At 41.7% G+C, this 17150-nt stretch overlaps 1 protein-coding gene across 2 annotated transcripts in view; it reads left to right on the top strand.

Annotated features, from left to right (window-relative positions):
• LOC136755427 (zinc finger protein 384) overlaps positions 1-8125 on the top strand; it is a 30311-nt gene extending 22186 nt beyond the window's left edge. For both annotated transcript variants that reach the window (XM_066712011.1, XM_066712005.1), the window contains exons 8-11: positions 936-1103; positions 5427-5505; positions 6975-7133; positions 7510-8125. In XM_066712011.1, coding sequence (XP_066568108.1) covers positions 936-1103; positions 5427-5505; positions 6975-7133; positions 7510-7947 — 844 coding nt within the window. In that variant the 3' untranslated portion in view covers positions 7948-8125. The remainder of the gene's footprint in view (positions 1-935; positions 1104-5426; positions 5506-6974; positions 7134-7509) is intronic.
• Positions 8126-17150: the final 9025 nt, after the last annotated feature.

Genomic DNA, 17150 nt, shown 5'->3' with positions numbered 1-17150 from the left:
GCCAAATTTAAACGTGCATCATGCGTTCATCTCCGTTCACCCGCTCACATCAGCATGGATGTCATTTTTGACATCTTTTCACTGGCCTTGAATGGACATGTAGTTCATTTGGAAACTTGTAGAGGACTTCTTAGTACCAAATATGGTCATTGAAAATGAATACATTAATCGTTATACTTTATAGACCACATGTCTGCTTTCCAATAGAAACAAATCAGCTGCACTGACATCATTAGCTAATGCCCGTTGGGCGCCTGAACTTGACACCTGCCCTGGGCAGTCAGCGGTCCCTTATGTCGGTCCTTGCCCATTTACAAGCTGGCGAATAATTACATTTGTAGTTAGTGCAAGGTACCGTGGGGGGGGGGAATGCTGTTATTAATTAACAGAACCTAATAAAATGTATTTTACTCTCTCCCTCCCTCTGTTTTTCTTTCTCTCACTGTTCATTCTCTCTTTCTGCTGTTTCTGTTCAAGGACTTTTATATGGGGCAGCTTCTACTTTAAACACTGTTCAGATTTTAAAAGGGGAGGTAGACTGTTTCTTTAAACACATTTCAAAGTTAGATTTCCCAGACTTCTGATTATCCTGAAATAAAAAAACACATCACTCTGTTTCTTTCTCTTCCTCTCTGTCCCTCGCCTGTCTTTTAGCTATTTGAGTTATTGTATTTTTCCCTGGCCGACAATGAAGGATGTGATGTGATGACAGTTTCAGAGTTGTATGTTGTGTTGTGTTTTCAGACAGGCGTGAACAGGCTTGTGTGATGTGAATCAGGTATTTATACCTCTCTCTCTCTCTTTCTCTCTCTCTTTCTCTCTCTCTCTCTGTCTGTCCTTCTCCCCACCCCACCTCCCTCCCTCCCTCCCTCCCTCCTTCCTTCCCTCCCTCTCTCCTTCCCTCTCTCTATCGCTCCCCCTCTCCGTCCCACTAGAAACCACACAGAAGCCAAACCCCACAAGTGCCCGCACTGCTCCAAGTCCTTCGCCAACTCCAGCTACCTGGCCCAGCACATCCGCATCCACAGCGGCGCCAAGCCCTACACCTGCTCCTACTGCCAGAAAACATTCAGGCAGCTCAGTCACTTACAGCAGCACAACAGGTAACCCCTGCATTTGTTTACACACCCCTGCACAGCCAGACACTCGCGCCTCGCTCACTTCCCCACCCCTCCCCCATCTCTCCCTCCCCCTCTCTCTCTCTCTCTCTCTCTCTCTCTCTCTCTCTGTCCTGTATATTTGTATTTTGTGTTGCAGCAGTACACCAGATAACCCCTGCATTCATTCTACACCCACCTGCACACTTTCACTCTGCTTTCCCCAGTCCCCTCTCTGCCTTTCTCTCTCCCCCTGCTGTTTCCCACACTCTCACCCCCTTCTTCCTATTCCCATCCTCCTAGTCTTGTTTTGCAACCCTTCCGTAATAACACGTACTACCAGCTTATGCCTCAGTTCCACTGGCTTAAGCATCCATGCCGTGCCGTGCCGTGCCGTGCCGTGCCGTGCCGTGCCTGATGCATCCCAGAGCTTTTTTGTAAAACCAAACCATTGTAGCAAGTCCGTCCCTGTTGTGGGAGGAGCAGAGCGATTGTGGGTTTGGTTTGTTTCATTTTAAAAACGGAGACCGAGAACAACACTATGAGCGATACAGCCTGACGTGGAAAGGACTTTTGTGTCATTACTGTAAGAAAATGTTTCCATGTGCAACAATATCAATATAAATATTTCCTATTTATTATTATTGTTATAATTATTGTAATCATCATCAAGACATTTGCTAGTAGATATGCATTTTAAATGGTACAACTTGACTCCCTTGACTTATTACTCTTACTACAGGTTTGTATTATTTATAATGTACTTAGCAGACTTCGTTAACCAGGGCAAGTTACAGTTGAAAGAAAATACACTCGTTTCACGATTAATCATACAGTAACAGCAGCTACAATATAGCAGGTTATAATGTAACTGAAGTGTGCACGTTTCAGTCATGGCATTTATGGACGCATTTATTAAACCAGTCCTTAATGTTTCAGAGGGAAACCCAGATCTGCTGTATTTATTAATTAATTAATTTAACTAAATCGTGTACACCTTCATACTGATTGTCTCTGTGGGGCTGTTATACAACAGACCTGCACACCATCCACAGGACAACAGCCTGAAACACCAGTTTTTCATAAAATATTAATAAGATCGGCTGCTACGGATCCGATTATTATCCTTCAGTTTATTTTTAACTAGTTACGGCACTGCACCGGTCCTATGAAATCTGTGTTCAGCAAGTTTTTAATACACTCGGATATTAACTGTAAGCAGTCATTGTTTCTGTATGTGGATTTCACTCCATGCTGCTAATAAAACTGTAATTTCTTTGTGATCCCACACGACACTGGAGATTATATCTTCCGACATAATGTAGCTGATCTCTTCCCTGTCTGTCTACTAGTCAAGCACACGTCTCCGCTGCTGAAAGAGTATTTCCTTAGATGGACACTTACGGCCATGTCTGGCAGCAGATAGTTAACCGTCCACAAAACGCGTCCAGGCACTTAAGCCAGTGGAAACACCCATTTAAGCGTCCACCAGTGGAAACAGGGCATTAGACTCTAGAGAAAGCCAGGACTCCCCTTCTCTCCTTTCCTCCCCCCTCTCCCCTCTTTATCTTTCCTCCCTTTTACAATTTCTTGGTCTCTTGTTCGCTTTCCTTTGTTATGTATCTGTTTCGTGGGTGTTGACAGAATAATCATCTTAAACAGACTACATGTCCCATGATCCTCCAATGCAGCTGGTCTGGCAGCAGATAACTGTCCTACTGAAGAGGATCGTGGGGGAATGAATGTAGTTTGTTCTTCAAATGATCTTAGCGCATTTAGCTAAATGTATGAATTATTACTTATAACTACTGACTAACTATATATTTCCAGAGTTAGCTGAACACTTAGCCCTGAGAGAAGTGGATATTTATTTGATTTAGCGTAGGTAAAACAGGCTGAGTCTTTACAGTCTTTTAGTTCCACCAACTCATTAACAAACAGGCCAAGTAAGTTAATAAAACAGTGGTTATTGATTCACACAAATGGCCAAATTATACAGTTTCACATAAAGGTAACAATACTTTTGACTATAGTGGCCTGCACACCCTGGGTCTGGGTCCAATTTATATATTGTACTTTTTGCATTTAAGCGAGTAGATCACATGTCATTGTGTCACAGTGACTCTGATGAGCACAATTACTGCTCTTCACACATTAGGAAATCCTTTTCAATTGTGGAAAACAATTTGAACAGATTTGTTATATTGTGCAATACCACAGTGTGTCCACTAGAGGGGTACAGTAATCCAGTAAATGTGATGTCACTCTCACATTTAAGATTTACAAATTTTATCAACACATGATCTTCTGCTGGCTAATTCTGTTTACTGACCATTGCAATGTACAGTGTATTTGTTTATAGTATTTTAGAGACCACTTTCCATGTCATTGTATCAGTGTATTGGAATAAAATATATGGGCTCAAATTAGCGCCATAAGTAACGCATTAAAAAAAAATATATAAAAATAAATATAAAAAAAAAAACGAGAAAAATTGATGTTGAGATTAAAAAAAAAAAATCGAAAGCAAAAAAACAACAACTTGAAAGCAAAAAATGTTAAATCGAGAGCAAAACTCTGCCGCGCTCGCCTGCAGTTCCAGTCTTCGCTTGCGATGCTGCAATTTTTGCCTTCGCCGCCAGTTTCTTTGCTTTCGATTTATTTATTTTCGTTTACGTTTCGTTTGGCGCTGTTTTGTTGTGAGGGCAGGATGTACAGGGAGGTATGGATCATGTGTCTCCATTGGTCCAGCAGGTTTGAGTGACGGTTCTTCCTGACCCAATCAGTGAGCAGGTGGGCTGGTCTGATAGTTACCGCTGACTGACCTATAGACTGAGAGAAGCAACTACATGGCTTCGGAATTTAATTATAAACAAAGCATGCTTTTAATAAAAGTTCTGGACAATCGCTTTCTACATATTACATTTATATCTTTATCAATGGCGCCAGTAATTTTGTAGGTGACTGTGCATATATATATATATATATATATATATATAGTGTGCATGTGTGTATGTATGTATGTATATGTGTGTGCGTTTCTTAACATAAACTGGGACATCACATGCTCTAGTGAATACGATGCCCCTCCATTTGCCTCTTGCTCAATAACGTGATCTACAACAGTCTGGCGCTGTGTTATCTGAGCAGCTGAATTTAAGTGCTCTGCAGGTGACATTAATATGAACATGATATTAAACATGTTACTGTGCACGTAGCAGATGAATCCTGTGTTTCGTTTCAATGCTGTATGTATGGGCTCTAATGGCGGTGGGATCCAGTGATTTCCCAGCTTTTGACTGCAGGTCTCTGCACACACAGGATGTTTATAATGAGTCGCTGAATCGGCGCTGCTGTTGAAACCAAGACAATCGAGTCCCATCCCACACAGAGATCACCAGGCCAGCCCCCCCTGCTCACTGATTGGGATAGGAAGAACTGTCACTCAAACCTGCTGGACCAATGGAGAACCATGATCCACGCCTCCCTGTAAATCCCGCCCTCACGACAAAACGGCGCCAAAACTCGTAAACGAAAATAAATAAATCGAAAGCAAAGAAACTGGCGGCGAAAGCAAAAATTGCAGCATCGCAAGCAAAGACCGGAACTGCAGGCGAGCCCCCTCTGTCTCTCTTGTTTACGATTATATAAATATTGCATTCGATTTTTTTATTTTTGATGTGAACATCAATTTTTTCTCTTTTTTTTTGTTTGTTTACAATTTTTTTTTTAATGCGATACTTATGGTGCTAATTTGAGCCGATTAATAATATCGTGGTGATTGTAATGCACACTGAAATGGCGGAAGTGTTAGTGTTTGACATTGACCTCAGGTGTGACAGCAGCTTTTTAAACGTCTGACGTGTGACTTTTGTGCCTAATTACAGTGCAGCTGAGAGAGAGAGAAAGGGAGAGGGGTAGAAATGGAGAGAGTGAGTTAGTGATGGGTTTAAAGGTATAGAGGGAGACAGAGGTAGACTGGATAGCCTTTCACTATGTACAGCAACACAGACTTCGCACCTTTCTGTTTTTCTCTTTCCATCGTTGTTTCTCTTTCCATTATTTTTTCTGTTTTTGCCTGATAAGTTGTTTAAAGTCTGACTACATTTCCCATTATCCTCTGCAGTGTTGGCTCTTTTTTTTGGGGGGGAGGAGCTGAACGTTAATGGTTAATTTGTTGTTTCTGTTTTTGTAACCAAATTAATTGCTCCCTGTTTGGCTATGCACCACATTGTTCCCTGGGCCAGCTGTGTGCAGAGGGCAGTTTGTGTGAAAGGCTGGATGGGGATTGTATTTCTGACCTCTTTGTCCCTCTCTCTGTGTCTGTAGGATCCACACTGGTGACCGGCCATATAAATGTGTTCACCCTGGATGTGAAAAGGCTTTTACCCAGCTGTCCAACCTGCAGGTACAGTACAGCCCACATACGCTCTGCACAGCACTAACACACTCTGTTTTACATCTTCTAGTCCTGGTGCCCTTGTTATTATTGTTGGAAAGATGGATACAAGTATTTACCAGGACATTGCTAAATAACTCAAAGTTAGTCTAAAATATACATTACAACGTGACAGTGATGTAAATGATCTAAAGCATGCCTTCAAGTCTACAAGAACACAAAATCAGCATTCTCATATGAACAGGTGAAAGAACGTGTGTGGTTTGAACTCAAGAAACACTTCTGCCAGGTGCAGTGGTTACAAATTCTCATGAAAAGTGCCAGATTTACAAGGGTGTACTAGGAAGCGTATTTTCAGTGCCCTCAAACTCGAAGGAAGATGCACAAAATACTGATGGTGGGGATTTGAATACATATGTGACCGTTGTGTTTTTTTGTAAACAATCCATTATTTGTCAAACACTTTCCTCTGTGCAGGGTTGTTTATTAAAATAGTACCTCTTTCCATTTTGTTAGAGCCACAAAAACTATTGACATGCTGTCTGTAATACTTTTGAATAAATTGGATGCATGATTAAATGAGTGTAGCCGAGCACATCACGGTTAGCCGACATGCTAATGAGTAATTCGTTAATGACTCATTGAGATGGTGTAGGTACCGCAATGGGATGATAGTTAATGATTGCTCAATTGCCTTTCGGAGGAAGCTATATCGGCCTATTGGTGCAGGAGGACTGATATACAGGTTACAAAGCTAAGTCCCGAAAAACACAATACACTAAATTATATTATATAGTAGTTGCTTCATGATTATATATAATATATATTAATTCGAAAATGATTAATAATACATGAATAGGGTTTAAGCATATCAAAATGTAGCAAATGCTATGTTAGATCTGGATTAGAATTTAATACCTACATTTCAATATCATTAATAACTTTAAAATTTAATCTAAACCTTTATCTAAACATCATTAACAGCATATGCAATAATGACAAAATATAGTTAGTTTAACCATAGACATATACACCTATGAGTAACCTATCAGTTCTGTGAACAAGACCAACCTCACACTCCATAGTTTAGCAAGCTGGTACACAACTCGCAAATTGCTTTACTGGGACTGTTGATTTTGATTTTTGATTTGATTTTGATTTGGTTTGGTAAATTAACTTCCAACTTCTTTGTCTAAGCAGGGCCAGCGGAATTTATTTAATTTTATTTAATGATTGACAGCCATTTTTATTTCGTTTTTTTACACCAGAAGAGAACTATATTGTGATGCCTGATTGGTGTATAGTGTGGATAATGCACAGTGCAGTAGTAGACTAATATGCAGTATTTCTCCTGGTCCTGTGCCTCTCTGTCCCTTTCTCTCTCTCCTTTTCTCCCACTACCCTTTTTTCCATCTCCCCTATCTCTCTCTCGCTCTCCTTCCTCCCACACTCTCTCCCTCTTCCTCTCTCCATCGTAGTCTCACCGTCGGCAACACAACAAGGACAAGCCATTCAAGTGTCACAACTGTCACCGCGCCTACACCGATTCAGCCAGCCTGGAGGTGCACCTGAGCACGCACACCGTCAAACACGCCAAGCTGTACAGCTGTGGCATGTGCAACCGCGCCTACACCTCCGTGAGTGTGTCTGTTCTCTGTATATCTGTCTGTGTCTGCTGGTTTCTGACTGTGAGTCTACTGTGTGTGTGGATAAAATCATTTGTAAAGCATTTATGTACAGTTTACAGCGACTGTATGGAATATGTTTGGCGTCTGTATAGAATGTATGGTGTCTGTACAGACTATATACGACATCTGTATGGAATACGTGGCTTCTGTATATTATTTATGGCGTCTGTATACAGTGTTAATAGTACAGTATCTGTCTATACAGAGCATTGATATAATCAGTATCTGAAATAACCAACACTCCCACACCCTTCCCTCCCCCACCACTCCCTCCCTTGTTGCCCTCCCTTTGTCCCTTTCCCCTCTGTCTCTCATTCTCTCTTAGGAGACCTATCTGATGAAGCACATGCGTAAACACAACCCTGACCCCCTGACAGCAGCAGCGGCGGCAGCGGCGGTGGCCCAGAGCGCCCACTCTCAGCAGCAGCAGCAGCAACAGCAGCAGCAGCAGCAGCAGGGCGGAGGGGCAGGCGCGGGTGGGGGGGGTGGGGGAGGTGGGGGTGGCGGTGCAGGCGGAGCAGGAGGGGGGGGGGGTCAGTCCCAGAGCCAGGGCCCCAACACCCCCACACCCTACCATCCCCCGCCCCCCCCCCCGGGGCAGCCCGAGGCCGTGCCCTGTCCCTTCGACCTGCACCAGTACAAGACGGTGGCGGCCGGCGAGATCCAGTACAAACCAGTCAGCGTGAGTGAGCTGCCCACACACAAAGACCTCTGTCTCACTGTGGCCACCTCCACTATACAGGTGGAACACCTCAACTCCTAGAAAGAGAGCGGGAGAGAGGGAGGAAGGGAAGACAGGGTGAGGGGTGTGGAGAATGGAGGAGGAAGATGGATAGGGAGATAGGAGAGGGAGATAGAGGAAGGGAGAGAGGGACATGAGGGAAGCGAGACGGGAGAATTAGATTGAAGAAGAGCGAAGAAAAGGGAGATAGAAGAGGGAGGGAGGGAGATGGGGATAGAGGAAGGAAGAGAAGGAAGGGGCAGCAGATAGGGAGAGAGGGGTGGGGGGGTGTTGGCTACCTCGACTCTTAAAGAGAATGAGGGAGGGAGGGGAAAAGAGGAAGGTCTCATCCTCCACTATTGGAACAGCTCAGTGACAAGAAAGAGGGAGGGGAATAGAGTGGGGACAGGCTGGGAATGAGGTGGAGAAAGGAGAGAATGGAGTGAGGGGGTGGAGGTGGAGAAAAGAGTCAGAGGGGTGGGCAGAGGTAAAGATGAGAGAGCTTGGAAGAAAGATGAGTGTGGGGACGAGGGGGGACAGGGAAAGGGAGAAATTGAAGGAGTTGGTTGACAAAGATGTTAATATAGATTATAGAAAAAATCAACTAAATTAAAAAACTTTACAGAGATATTATATTAAAGAGAGAGAGATAATAAGAGAATATAATCAAAGAGTGAGAGAACAGGAAGGAAGAGAGATGCATATAATCTGAGAGCGGGGGATAGAGAGATAGATAATCTGAGACAGACGGAGACAGAGAGAGAGAGGGGCAGAGGGAGAGAAGAATGATCTGAGAGAGGGAATGAGAGAAGACGAGAGAGAATGAAGAGGAGAGAGGGAGTCTGTGTTGCGGACAATGCCTGTGCTGTGTGTGTTGGCTGTAGCTGCTCTGCGTTACTGTTTCTGTCATTAACTTTCTCTTTATCTCCTGACGTTTTTTAGTTTTGTCTGACATCCAGTTTTTGGGGACGCCTGGGAACAGAGGGACAGAAGGAGAGGGGGAAGAGGCAGGGAGAAGGAGAGAGAGAGAGAGAGACGGGGGGAACTGGGGGGGCGGGGGGTGGGGAGGGTGGGAGGGGGCGGGGACAGTTTTGGGAATGAAAGGGGTTCCAGTGTGACTGAAAATCTCCCCAGCTGTTAGCAACTGAGACACCAAGCCGTGGCTCTACCAAATCAATTGTAGTGCATCATGAACTCGACACCTTTAACCTGAAAGAGATATGCATCTAATTAACTTGAGACGGTCGGTATTTCCGAGCTGTACCCCCGACTTCCCTTCACTGAGCTGTACCCCACTGTCTCTGAGCTGTACCCCACTGTATGCATTATGCCGTACTGTGTCTGTCCTGTCGCTGTTTTAAAGCACACCGTCACTTCTGTGTTCCAGTGCCTGTGTGTTCAATCAAGGTCACTGTTCTATCCCAAACTGTCACCATACTGTCACATACTACACCAGTGTTGCTATGCTATCTCAGACTGTCACTGTACTACGTCAGTGTCACTGTCTGAGTGTCTCAGTGCCGTACCCACTGTCACTGTCTCAGTGTCTCAGTGCTGTACCACACCATCACTGTCTAACAGTGCTGTACCAGACACTATCTTTGCGCTTCGTGAGCGAGGGGCTTCAGTCACACTGGGGGAGGGGGGGGGATTATTATTAATATTTTTATTTTTTATCTGATTTTTTTGTTTGTTTATATATTTTTTATTTTATTTTATTTTTTAATTCCTCATTTTATATTTTTCCGGCTCTTCCCAGCGTGTACCAACGTCTGTGTGACCGTGGCTCTGATAACCGCTGATCACAACAACAGCCACAGTGGTGATAGTAGTGATAGTGGAGATAACACCAGGAGTAGAGCAGCTAGGCAGGGGACAGAGGAGGGAACGGGTGACACGGCAAGATGGGCAGACCTGTCCCACGATCACTGTCTAGCAGTGACTGTCTGTTTACACACACACACACACACACACGCGCGCGCGCTGCATTTCCATGTAAGTTTTAGTCATGCCAAATGTTGCGCTTTACGTGACAAATTTAAATGAGTCAGAATGAATTTAAAATGTGTTACATAAACAGGTTGTTGTTATTTTTGTGCAGGTGGGCTTGCTGCATTTCTTTAGGCACTGCATTGTTGCCCAATCCCTGCCATTGCCATGCAGGTTGCTCTTAGAATAGACTAAAGTTACAGAACTACACAAACAACAGCAGCACTAAACACACACGGACACAAAAGGAAACAGATTTGTCATGTATTAGTATCACTCTTTTTATTCCACTATTTCAAACTTAATTATTGTGGAAGTATGCCCCCTTCAAAGTGGGTCAATGTTGGGTTTCACCCGGAGGCCAGAGCCATCCTCGGAGTAGTACGGAAAGCCAATCTTGACAAAAACTGTAAGGTTTGCCTTTATCATTTTTAATTCAACCATACAGATTTAAATTTGTCGCTCGCGTGTCAAAGTGTGACGTACAGCACAACAGAAACGCACATAAATACAGATGTATTAAGGCTTTTTTATTATTATTATTATTATTATTATTATTATTATTATTATTATTATTATTATTATTATTATTGTTGTTGTTGTTGTTGTCATCAGCGGCCAGTTATATCTCTCTTGTAAAATATTATAAAAAATGTTTTGTGTATAAAAAAAGGGAAGATTTTTTTTCTCCTTTGTGCTTCTGAACAAAACAAAAAATATTTAAAAAAATAAAAACAAAAAATAAATAAACATAGAAAAAAAAAAAGCTAAATAATCAATAATTCCTGACCGTATGTCACAGAAACAGCCACTCTGCAGGCCCTGGTCCGCCCTCAGTGCACAGACAAGCCAGGGATTGGTCCACACAGGTAGGGCTAGGAGAGAGAAGGACTCTCATTGGTGCAACAGACAAAGCTGCGATTGGTCCAATACAGGTGAGAAGAGTGTCGTGATTGGTCTACATGCACAGTGCTAGGAGAGAGGGGGCATGTTATTACTTCAGCAATTAGAATGGCAGAGCAGTGTGATCCAATAAGAAGCTGAGGTGGCCAAGAGGCGCTCTGGGATTGGCTGGTTCTGATTTAGTATAATCCTGTTGTATTCCATTATGTCTTTTTCTGCATAACGATGGTTCTCAATATTATGATGATGATGATGATGATGATGATGATGCTCTCAATACTGTATAGACTTACAAATACACATTCAGAACGTGTTTCTTGTTACAAAACAATAAAAGTTAAGAAAGAAGAGCGTGTGGTGTGGCTGTATGAGGATGACACAGCTGTCCCCGTCTGTACTTGATCGGCTTTTCTCTCCTCACGTTCAGTGTTCCTACATCTCTCCCTTTTTCTTTCTGTTCCCTATACACCTCTCTCCCTGTTCCTTAAGCACTTCTTTCTCCATGGTCCTTATATGCTACTATTATTTTTATCTTTTTGTTAAAATCCATTTTGCATTTCTGTTTTTACTGATTTATGTTTCAGATGACTCATCAGTGGCAAAATGTTTAAAGGGTAGCTGTGGTGGTTTCAGACTGTCTTTTATATAATATATACTCTTTAATATATACTCGAAACATGCTTTGTTAAAATGCATATCGTTTTAATACATAATTTGGATTAGTGAATAAAGCTACGTGGTCCCATTGGCTTCGCAGTGCATCTGATCATTGCACAGTGCTGTCCACTGCAGTAAAGTTCAGACTTCAATCAAAGACTTTTTGTATACTTAGTAGAAGAAAATAAATTGAAAGTTTACCAACTACACACTTTATTTTAATTGACCCTAGAGTAGTTCAAACTGTTTTCATTATAACTTAATATTAACCTATACTTTTTTTTCTATGAAGATGTCAGCTAGCGAAATTCATCAGTACATTTGAGAACATATGACTGGATATATATGACAAAGTGAAATCAAAACAATTTAGAGAAAATACTGTTTGTTTTGTGAAGTCGTCTATTTTTGGTGCCAGTATTTTCTTTTGCTTTGCCAAGAACTGGCTTTACTTTGAAACAATCCATTATTCTGTACAATATCCCAGGTTGATTTATTGAGTTGTTGCTAGATTTACCTGTAATAAATATTTTCCTACAGATTTCTGACTATTTGTGATTCTGGTACCGTAAGCAAAGAGGCCTACAGTTACTGATTTCTAATTTTAGGCTTTTGTCACAACTAAGAGCTGAAGTGTACTGTACTGGTGATTAATCGGATTCATAGAAGTCATATATGCATGTACACAGGCGCATTGACTATTGTCTTTGTATTGTATTTTAATAACTTGCTCCAGATTAAGGCATACTCTGGTTAAGTGCTTAACCGACAGTCCTACGTCAATTATCTGAAGTTAGAATTATCCAACCTATTCACAGGCATGCTTAGCAACACTAACTTAGTTCTACTTGGCACTTGATTCTCTAGGAGTGCGGTTTGAGTTGCATCACGCACTGACACATTTACTTGGGCCCAGGGCCCACTGCGTTCACAGTCAGCATTTAGCACTTTAGGCCGCCCCAAAAGCTGTTCTAACTTTCACCCGGTGTAAATGAGGCTTAAAAGTGGTTCACATACTTTCGAGCGGCACTGTGCATTATTGTGCTTTTTAATGATGGGAGTCAGGGAAGTGTTTAAACTTATTAAGCTACAGCATTGATTTCAGCTAAAGTCCAACCATATCACCAGAGATTTGGAAGGAGCCAACTGCCAAAAAGGAGAGGTGGAAATTGACACAATTTACGATTCCATATTGAAGCAAAGTGCAGTTTAAACTGCTCGACTTTCAAACCCATAGTATTTAGGCTGGGTCAGTATGTTCACTCCTGAATTGATCTCCTTCTCCCACACTTCATCCACCACAAGAAATTAATTGTGTATACCAAATGAAACATTTCTTTCATAATTATGTGTAGGCCAATTCTAAGTAATATTACTTTAATAACACCAGTTTAAAATGATACTCACTGCAGGAAATTACATTATTTTTAAGACATAATTGCCAGCAGAATCTTAAACATTTTCAGTTTAAGCACAGTACAATACGTTATGATTATTAGGTAGATTAAATATCTGATCCATAAATAAACAGATAAAATGTTTAGATACAGCACATTTTATTTTTTACAGATGTATTTTCTACCAATTGCCACTTATAATATACTTTGGTTAAAATCAGATTTTAAAATCAAAGTCAGATTGTGCATATCTATGGGAATGTACATTTTTACTAAACCAGGCCGCCTTTCTTTATTGACTTTACTAGATACGCAGTACACTGTGGAACTAACTCTTATGGCAACTGCCTTGCATCTAGTCATACCTCCTATAATACGGTTTTCTGTAATGCCAATGGATTATAGCACTCTTCGTCCTGATAACTTTTTGAAAAAAATAATAATAAGCTGTTCCAAAGGCTTCTTGAGGTTCGGTGCTTCTGAACACTGCTTCTCTATCTCCACCCCAGATTGATACACAATGGGACGTGTTTCTGAAACCGTGTGAGAAGTGTGAGATTCACAATGGAAAGAAAAAAGGGGTTTATATGTGTTAAATATGGAAATAAAAGCAGAAGTTTTAAATGTACTTCAAAATTTGCTTGAATAGCAATATTATATGATTTAAAATATGTTTTAGCAATTTATTAACACTGTAAAGTTTCATATATGTCCATGTTCACTGTTTATGCACTGTTCCAGTTTAACAATACCAGTGTTTATAATGTGCCTGACAAAATGAACATGGACACATATAACAGCATTCTATATTGAAATTGTTTTAAAATGTATTTTAATTATACACGGAACATATAAGGAGTATGATACAGTCCCACTACACCAGCACAGGAGTTACCCGTGCAATCAACTACTTGCAAATATATATATATATATATATATATATATATATATATATATACACTCACCTAAAGGATTATTAGGAACACCTGTTCAATTTCTCATTAATGCAATTATCTAACCAACCAATCACATGGCAGTTGCTTCAATGCATTTAGGGGTGTGGTCCTGGTCAAGACAATCTCCTGAACTCCAAACTGAATGTCTGAATGGGAAAGAAAGGTGATTTAAGCAATTTTGGGCGTGGCATGGTTGTTGGTGCCAGACGGGCCGGTCTGAGTATTTCACAATCTGCTCAGTTACTGGGATTTTCACGCACAACCATTTCTAGGGTTTACAAAGAATGGTTTGAAAAGGGAAAAACATCCAGTATGTGGCAGTCCTGTGGGCGAAAATGCCTTGTTGATGCTAGAGGTCAGAGGAGAATGGGCCGACTGATTCAAGCTGATAGAAGACCAACTTTGACTGAAATAACCACTCGTTACAACCGAGGTATGCAGCAAAGCATTTGTGAAGCCACAACACGTACAACCTTGAGGCGGATGGGCTACAACAGCAGAAGACCCCACCGGGTACCACTCATCTCCACTACAAATAGGAAAAAGAGGCTACAATTTGCACAAGCCTGGTCTGATGAGTCTCGATTTCTGTTGAGACATTCAGATGGAGTCAGAATTTGGCGTAAACAGAATGAGAACATGGATCCATCATGCCTTGTTACCACTGTGCAGGCTGGTGGTGGTGGTGTAATGGTGTGGGGGATGTTTTCTTGGCACACTTTAGGCCCCTTAGTGCCAATTGGGCATCGTTTAAATGCCACGGCCTACCTGAGCATTGTTTCTGACCATGTCCATCCCTTTATGACCACCATGTACCCATCCTCTGATGGCTACTTCCAGCAGGATAATGCACCATGTCACAAAGGTCGAATCATTTCAAATTGGTTTCTTGAACATGACAATGAGTTCACTGTACTAAACTGGCCCCCACAGTCACCAGATCTCAACCCAATAGAGCATCTTTGGGATGTGGTGGAACGGGAGCTTCGTGCCCTGGATGTGCATCCCACAAATCTCCATCAACTGCAAGATGCTATCCTATCAATATGGGCCAACATTTCTAAAGAATGCTTTCAGCACCTTGTTGAATCAATGCCACGTATTAAGGCAGTTCTGAAGGCGAAAGGGGGTCAAACACAGTATTAGTATGGTGGTCCTAATAATCCTTTAGGTGAGTGTATATATATATATATATATATATATATATATATATATATATATATATGATGCATAAGCTGGCACAGACACAAAAATTATGAAAGACATGGGGAGCAATGCAGAACAGAGGAAGCTGAAGAAATGTCTTGTAACTTCACTCTGCCTGTCTCGTCCCCTCATCTGCACCTCTTCCTGGGTGTCCATCCCATCCCAACACATAATATGAGGTATTATTGCTACAGCTAAATTGATGTAACATAATGTGTTAATTACACAGACATGCATGTAGTAACTGTTCAATTAATAATTAAAGCAATTATATCTGATAAATAGACTGCTACGATGGTTGCAGTGAGTAAATTCATATGTTTTGCACAATTAAGGCACAATAAAGTTGTTGGTCAGTATTTTGAATATGGCCCTTAGTGCCTGTTGACTGATGTAGCTCTTGAAGAGGCTTTATTATCTACAGTATCATGGAGTTTTCAATGGTTTCCCAACAATGTGTCTGTTTTTTTAAATATAATTGTTGAACTATTTTTAAACGCAAACAAACCTTCAACCCTACCCATTAAACAATCCCTTGTGAAATCGGATAATATTTAACTGCTGAGGTGACTAGATAGTATGTTGGGACAGCTAGAACATATCCTTGTCCATTCCAGTCTTCTACCCAAAATGAGCATGCCTCAAAGCTAACCATATTGTGATCACAAGTTGCCATTGGTTCTCTAACTGCTGTCCCCCCGACTCTATCTTGGTCATTTGAAAAGATCAAGTCAATGCATGCTCTCTCTCTGGTTGGTTCCCTGACAAATTGAGTTAGAAAGCAGTAATTTACCATCTCAATCATTTCTATTTCTGCTTTCTATGTTTGTGAAATTGAAATCCCCCATTATAACAGCCACATCCTTGCTACAATGCAGTCTTGATTACACTGTACAATGCAACATCTTTCTGAATATCTGAGTTGGGTTGTCTGTAACACACTCCTACCACTAATCTTCCAGATCCTTTGTTCAAAAGTTTAACCTACAAAGATTCTGTTTAGTTACTATGATCTAATTTGAGTTATTCTGCCTCAATGTCATTTCTGACATATATGGCTACCTGTTCGATTTTAAAGCCTGTCTCTCCTAAACTGTGTGTATCCTTTCAACTTGTATTCATCCTCATAATTTCCTGTAAGCCATGTTTCCATCACTCCTACAACATCATAGTCACCTGCCAGCACTGTGACTTCTAGGTCTAACATCTTGTTCCTTATACTCCTGGCATTGAGGTACAGAGCTCCCTGCCCCCCTGGTCCCTAGTTTAAAATATTCTCAATTACTCTGCACATACGCTCTCCCAATGCATTAGCACCCCTTCTGTTTAGATGTACACTGTCTGGTTTGTACAGGTCCTATCTATCTCAGAAGAAAGACCAATGCTCCATGAATCGAAAACCCTCTTCCCTACACCAGGATTTCAACCACATTAAACTTTCGTGTTGCATGTATCCCTGGCCATGCACGTGGTACCGGAAGTATTTTGTAGAAAACTTATGTGAAGGCTCTGCTCTTTAATTTCTGTCCTAACTCTTTAAATTTGTCTTGCAGAACCTCTGTCCTACCTTTTCATATGTCATTGGTTCCAATGCGCACCATGACCAGTAGATTCCCCCCGGCTTTGGCCAGTAGCCCATCTACTAGTTTAGGGAGATCTGCAACCTGAGCACGATACCGGGCAAGATACCATGCGGGTCTTCTTATCACTAGAACACACTGTGTGATCTACACCTCTAAGAATCAAGTCTCCTACTATAACTACTTCCCTGTTCTGGGGAGGAGTGGGCACCACTGCCCTCCCATCACCCTCTGAGCCATCACTGTCCAACTCAGTGTCCAGCAGTTGGAACCTGTTGGGCATTTCTAGCTCTTGGGATGTCTCTAAGGGTTATGCGTGCCCTTTTCTGCGGTTACGACCTACAGTAACTCAGCAGTTCTGTACACTTTCCTGCTCTAAGGTCTCAACTATCCTGGTGTGCACACCATCTCTCTCATGGGCTGATTGACCAATTCTTCCATATCACTAATACAGCGCAGATCAACACGCTGATCCTCTAGATCACGGACCTTGAGCTCTAGGATTTCAACATGCCGACAACGTTCACAGATTAAATCTTCTTGGATTAGTTCATCCA

Source organism: Amia ocellicauda, chromosome 1 (genome assembly GCF_036373705.1).
Source record: "Amia ocellicauda isolate fAmiCal2 chromosome 1, fAmiCal2.hap1, whole genome shotgun sequence".
NCBI lineage: Eukaryota > Metazoa > Chordata > Actinopteri > Amiiformes > Amiidae > Amia > Amia ocellicauda.
Note: the sequence above shows the minus strand (reverse complement) of the source record. Positions and strands in the feature narration are given on the sequence as shown.